The sequence below is a fragment of the Belonocnema kinseyi genome, chromosome 9, assembly GCF_010883055.1.
Source record: "Belonocnema kinseyi isolate 2016_QV_RU_SX_M_011 chromosome 9, B_treatae_v1, whole genome shotgun sequence".
NCBI lineage: Eukaryota > Metazoa > Arthropoda > Insecta > Hymenoptera > Cynipidae > Belonocnema > Belonocnema kinseyi.
Genome location: NC_046665.1, coordinates 54,663,298 through 54,670,249, shown reverse-complemented (window position 1 = coordinate 54,670,249; position 6,952 = coordinate 54,663,298). Strand labels below are relative to the sequence as shown.

At 33.5% G+C, this 6,952-nt stretch overlaps 1 protein-coding gene across 14 annotated transcripts in view; it reads left to right on the top strand.

Moving 5' to 3' along the window:
- Positions 1 to 6,952, top strand: part of LOC117179364 (bromodomain-containing protein 2-like) — a 94,858-nt gene that overhangs the window by 50,991 nt on the left and 36,915 nt on the right. For 12 of the 14 annotated variants that reach the window (XM_033371079.1, XM_033371078.1, XM_033371081.1 and 9 more), the window contains one exon: positions 3,019 to 3,168. In XM_033371079.1, coding sequence (XP_033226970.1) covers positions 3,019 to 3,168 — 150 coding nt within the window. The remainder of the gene's footprint in view (positions 1 to 3,018; positions 3,169 to 6,952) is intronic. The other 2 variants (XM_033371070.1, XM_033371068.1) reach the window with 1 other exon arrangement.

Sequence of the window (6,952 nt, the reverse complement as noted above, 5' to 3'; positions counted from 1 at the left end):
AATCTAAACGCGAGAAGTGGCAACCTTCATGCTTTGCTCGCCCGAGATAGAACTTTCATGAATTGATGAAGCGAGTGAGCACCTTTTAGTTTTGGCCAACTTTTAGCCTCATCTTGCTCAATTACGCGAGCAAGACTTTCTAGCGCTAACTTCTCGATTAGTTTTTTATTGCTTTTATTTTTGGTTAAGTACCGTCAAGTCGTGTCGCGTGCGTTGGCACCCTACCGTTAGGACGCCTCGATATTCTTAGTCCAGATATTTAATAAATAAATGTCCTTATATATTTGAAATCAGGAAGATTCTATACTTCAAGTCCTAGAATACAAAAATATAAATAACTTCTTTAGAACTTCGATAGTTTTTGCCGTTCGGCAGGTTATTTTGGAACTGTTTAATATTTTTAGGCAGATTTTAAAACACAGGAGTCACGCGGAAAAAAATGGGCGAGACTATTTGACTCTCTAAAATTGTAGAATGGGCCAACACTCTTTCTTCAAATTTAGTTTAACGTTTATCAGAAGATTCAAGATGATCTTCGAAATAATAAAAAAAAGTCTTAGACAGCAAAGAATAACAAATTTAAAACAATTTAGTTTAATTTTTTTATTGCATTTATACAAGATTCTATATAAAAAATCTTACAAGACTAGAATTCTAGTCTCTAAATATGAAAGGTCGCGAAAAATGGGAAACTCGTTAGGAAAAACTCAGATAATTTTAAAAATGAAGTTTTGCAGGCGCCCTGGAAAGAGGACAATATTTAGACTCATATGAGAAAAATCGATTTTGGTCCGATATTTTTTGGTCGAAAATTAATCTTTTCTGTTAAATATTCGCCTATTCCAGTTAAAGATCCATTATTTTAGTTAAAAATTCATCGTTTTAGATTAATATTCATCTTTTCCAATTAAAATTTTATCATTTTAGTTGAAAATGTATTACTTTGATTGGAAATTTAAATATTTTCTTGAAAATTCGTTGTTTTTTTTATTTTGTTCTCAGTTACTTTCAGAAATTAAAAAAAAAACTGTTATTTAATTTGACAGTATTTTTTTGTTATTATAACATTTCGGCAAGGATACCATACTTTTTGACGATTTTTTATTAAAATGTTACTATTAATTAATGTGTGAGAGTAAACAATTAATTTTCAACATGAAAACAAAATTTTCGCTTCATTATTCATCCTTTTTACCTAAATGAAACACTTTTATATCATCTGTATACATTAGAATTAAAGTTTGAAGTTGAATGAAAAATATTCATTGATACTGCGAGTTTTTTCTTATTATTTATAAATATTTCAGGACTTTTTATCTGACATTGTATTTTTCAACAGTAGATAATTAAGAGTAGATAATCGAAAAGTATTGATGCCAAAATTGGCAGCTCTGCGATTGTCACGTAGTTGCTTCAAGTTAAAGGTTGTTGTTTGCTTGTTTATTTTAATTTGTGACATTTTAACCTTTTTGTTTCATAAACCAAAAAAGGAGTATAGGTTTGTAGTTATCAAAAAGACCAAATTGTGAAATTAAATATTGGTACTCTAAATCGCCCAAAAATTGCACGAAATATTGCAATTTTTTAACTCTGATGCAGTTTATGTAAGCGATTTTACAGAAAAAGACGGTTAGAATTGTATTTTTTTCTGATAATAATATTGCTGTTTATTGAAAATTATATTATAAACAATTCAGTAACCTAAAAATAAACTCAAGCTCCAGTGCGATTATGAAACTAAATTCTTTTTCCGCATTTTTTTCTTTTCATTGGTGATCTCGATTTTTTGGTTTCTTTTGTTTTGATAACAGTGTCACTGAAAAACTTGTTGTAAAAATCCTGTTCTTTCGAACTTAAATGTTGCTTCAAACCCTTTACGTTTTTAATTTTTTCCGAGGAAATCCCCACGGAACTAGCAGCAGGTGCTTTTTCTAAATTTTCAAACCTGTTTTTCGATATATTTGTAGTAAATATTGATGTGCCCGTTCGATAAATAGTGCATTTTTACTGCCTGTGCTTCTTTTATTTCCCCAAATCTTTAATATTTGTTTTCAAAAGTGTTTCACAGTCTTTGACTTGGCATTCCTTTACACCCATCATCATGAAACGAATAATATATATATATCAATAATAATTGAAATTATTTTATATTATAATATATTATTTTTATATTGTATATTATATATAGTTGAAAAGGCAGCAGCGTTTGAAAATATAGAAAAGCTCCTGCTGCTGGTTCCGTGGGGATTTCCTCGGAAAAAATAAAATATATAAAGGGTTTGACGCATCACTTCAATTAAAAAGAAAAAAATGCGGGGAAAAATTGCAATATTTCGTTTAATTTTTGGCTGATAGTCTGCAATAATAATTGCAGATACTTTGGTCGCGCTTGTATTTTTTTATCGATACCATTCCTCGAAATATTGAGCAATGATCATGAATTTTTATTATTATTCACTCTTAAGTACATAGAATAAGTCAACATTAAAATTGTAGCTAATTTTTGAGAGCTAATTGAAATTTGATCGCCTAGACTTAAGGTATAGGTTATCAATTCCTAATTAAACCATTTGACCATGAAATTATATTCTTAAGAAACCTTTAAACCTGGAGAACATTTTTACGCAAAAATAAACTCAATCCGATAATTATATCTGAAAATATAACGACTTGGTTATGATAATGAGATGTCAAAATCGTACCCTTAACCGAATCTAATAAAAATTATTAATATGGTACAGCTAGTTGACTAACATCGAGATATTTTTTCTGTAAGAATATTCAATAGAATATGTGAGCTTTTTTGAAAAATGAAAATCATTCTTTATTTTTGGGAACCGATGCAGTCAAATGCTGTTAATTTTTACCTATCTACTGTAGAATGATTTTCCCTAGACACTTTGTGAAAGAAACTTAACTTTTGTTTCTTTTATTGGCGAATGAATGAAACGAAAGATCTCTCAACGAATTTCGACAAAGGAATGAAAATGCTAATCTAGAATTTATTAATGATTTCAGAAGACAGTAGTAAATCAGTGGATGTAGTGGGTACCGGTGGCGCTAGTGGACCTTCTCGACTATCGGCATCAAGCAGTAGTAGCAGCGACAGTGATTCCAGCAGCAGTTCTCTCTCGTCGAGTTCCAGTGATTCGAGCGACAGTGAAGCAGGTTAGATATGAACCTCATCTGTTGCCACTATAATACCCTAATTCGGGAACAAAACGACCTCTTGTTATTAAAGTGGTCGTCATTATATGAAATTACAACCACCCAATGGTTTTGTCCTACGACCCGAAATTAAGGGATTATTTGCGATTGTTGTGAATCGAGAGTCAACGGATTTTCGGTATCAATTGTTTTTGCGTAGAATTTTCTTTCACAATTAATTTGTTCAGCTGGTTCTCACGTACCAGATGTGTCATTGATTCCACGAAGCACAGATTTCACTTCGCGTTTTCGTCCGAAGTTCTGTACAGACAATACAATTTGTACACGTTTGGCATGCACTTTGAAATGCGAATGTCTTAGTAGAGTATAATAATAATAATAATAATAATAATAATAATGAAAATAAAGCTATTTGATCGCGTCTTGTTTAGATTTCACGTTGAGGAACATTCAATGAAGCGCGTCTTTTCCATTAGCTACTGTACAGAGTACGTTTTCGACTGTTTGCGTAGACGATTTTTTTTTTCTCCAGAGTGAAGGCTGGCTTTTAGTCGTTTTCGTTCGCAATCGTCTTTGTAGAGAAACTAAATACATCACATTTAACTTGTGACTTTTGAGAAGTCCACCACACTATGATTTCCGGGTTCTCGGCAGAAGGTAACTTTTGAAAACGCGTCTACTCAAGTTTCTTTATGACAATGTGCAAAGTCTCTATAGTACCTTAACATTTTGCATAATATTCTATGCACAATGTTCGGTCTTTTCGGTTCATTTCGATTTGGCTAAGTTTAAGCTAATGCTTTCGTGTGTCTTGGTTTGGTGACTTCTTTAAATTTAAACGTACTTGCTTTGCTCACTCGAATTGGAGAAATGCGAAGGTCAGTGCATTATCAATGATGATACTCGCGCAAAGTCCAATTAACAAATTAGATTTAGAGACAAGCGAGGGGTTGACCACTCGGCTTTTGAGTGTACATCAGATTTTTAGAAATTTCATTTTCTCTCGAATGTGTAAGGTGTGCGTAACACTCTCAAGGCGTACTAGTTTGAAATAATATTTATATTAGAGCTTGAAATTCTTAATATTATGCTTAGTTTTCTAAAATATTTAGTTGTTCATTTTAATTATGATACTTTGCAGTTTAAATTTATAAGACAGGATATCTTATTCCACTGGACAAAATTCTTATTTCATTCATAGTTTAAAATACGTTTGACATATTTGTCAATATTTATGATTGAAGTTAAAAAAATATATACATTTTTAAATAGAATTTTGGACACGTGGATAGATTCACAATTTTGGTAGTAATTTAAAATAATAATAATAATAATAAATAATACTAAAAGATTTCAAAAGAGTTCACGAAGACTTGCGCACCAGATTTCAAGAGTAATCAACCCCTCGATTTGAATACAAGATTTAGAGACAAGGTTTACACTCAAGATTTCAAGACAAAGTTTTCAAGTGGAATTGACCACTCTGACTGCACAAATTCATCGCAAATATCTCCCAAAGCTACTAAATATTTCTTTATTATATTTATTAGGACGGCGTTATTGATATGATGAAATTACTGCGTTACGTTAATGCATCTGTAAATAGTGTCGAGTTTCGATGAGAAACACATCCTTCAAGACTCGACATGGCTTAAGATTCTTTTCTTTAATTTAATAATTAATAATAATAAAAGTAATACTAATGATAATGGAACATAAAACGTAATGGTAAGAATAAGGTGAGCTAGTGGAGTGCAGACTGTGTTTTGAGGATACCATATACCATGCCAGCTTATTTGAAAAAACGATTATTCGCAAATTAAAGACAATTAATCAGTTCTTTTCTCTTGCTCTGTTGGTGTTGACGGTACGTTCTGTTGCTCGAAAATCAACGTGGACACTTTACTCGAGGTTGTAGCCTTTCTCACTGCAGTCCAGCATGTAATTAGTAGAGTACCATATAAAACCAGAAGCCGACTAAAACTAAAACAAGAATCAAATATTCGAACCGCCTAATCGAGAAAGACTGCGGTGTCCTGCAGTATCCCAATTAGTATAATTTACAAGTTGATTGTTTTATTTCGGTTAAAACCTATGGTTAAAGAGCAGAGCATAGATTGTGTCACAAAGTGTCAAGCTTACCTCCCATTAGTTCATTCACATCGTATCATTTCTCAGAGATTTTAATTAGAAAAACGAGTGGTGTCGTTTTAAACACCCCGAGTTTTGTTTTTGTTTTTTTTTAAACTGTGTGTGCCTCCGGCTCCATCGTTTTGGACGGGGCAAAACTTTTCCTCACTGATTGTGGAAACGTTGCGCGTGGACAGCACCGACCACGCCGAGTGAAGTTTACCTTCGCTCAAGTACATACCAGGCAATGACAATAGTATTGTAAATCATGTAACGGGAAAAGAAATGCAGACAATGTGTATTGGTGGCTGGATTTTTGAAAGAGCGCATTGCAACTTCTCGGACCAGTTTGTCAATTATTCGGTCGTCAACTGTCACGTCGGATCCAAATAAGAAACAATAAACACCCTCTTGAGCTACTCCAAAGAAAATCAACCTTTCTGATAGTACTAGTTGATATTTTTAACGTTTTTAACCCTGGTATTTTTGAAGGTAGAGGACGAGAGAGAAAGAGCAATAGAGATTGACGGAGCAAGAAAGAAATAAAGAAAGCAATAAAAAATAAAAAGAGAGAGGCAAGGGAGTAGCTTTTTACATTGTCAGTTTTTCCGATTTGTTAAAAAGGCGCACTGGCCTCCAAACACATTGTTTGCACTCCGCTAAGCTTTGAGCGACCGTTTTGTTTGTACTGCGTCGGTGAAATTGCGACTTCTCTCCTCGATATTGTGTGTACCGATCGACGATCAAGCGAGAGAATAATGCAGGGCACGTGTGAAATTCGCCTTGCTGGATTAGCTACGACTTTTGTTTAACCCGTCCTATTAAAAACGCATAATTATTTAGAAGCCTTTTATACGAGTTTAAAAAACTATTAATTTTAGGGATATTTTGTTTTTATATTTCTATCTATCTGTAAATGTCTGCTCCATGATAGTGGTTTTTGTTGAGATATCATGTAAATTTAGCTCATATATATAGCAGAAGTATATACATAAGAAGTTATGGACGTAAGCGATGCAACTAAGGGATGCTTTGCTCGATTGGCATCGTTCGATTTGTCATGTATTTTGCGAGCGAGGTGTATCGAGGGTGGTGATCTAACGAGTAGAGTAATCGTCGTTAGTCACTTACTCAGCAGCGTACTTAAGACGTTAGTTGTTGGCATTGGCGGTGGTTCCAACTCGCAGAATTGCCGTAGGAAAAATGATTTGCTCTCGAGCCCCGATGATAGATTTGAAAAAGGCTGTCGATGATTTCCGTACGTCGTGATATTCATCGTTTTCATGGCGAATTTGGAGTACCGAAAGTTTATGGTGAACCATGGAAACAATTAGCTAGAACACTGACAAAACAAATTAAATTAGATAGACAACATTGCAATGCATCATCCAGTAAGATATAAATCACCGCTTAGCTTGTAACGCGAGGGTAGGGCATTTTATAATAACTACTCTGCCTTCCAAAAGTTAGTCCCTCTACAAAAGAGCTCTCGCGTGAAAATTTTAATTCTCTTAAGTTCTTCTGACACTCTTTCGTTCACTCGTCTGTGACCGAAACTCGAATCTTCCTCCTAGATCGTCATCCGCCGATCGATCGCAAAACAGATCTAACGACCTAAATATTTTATTAAATATGAAAAATTATAAATATTATA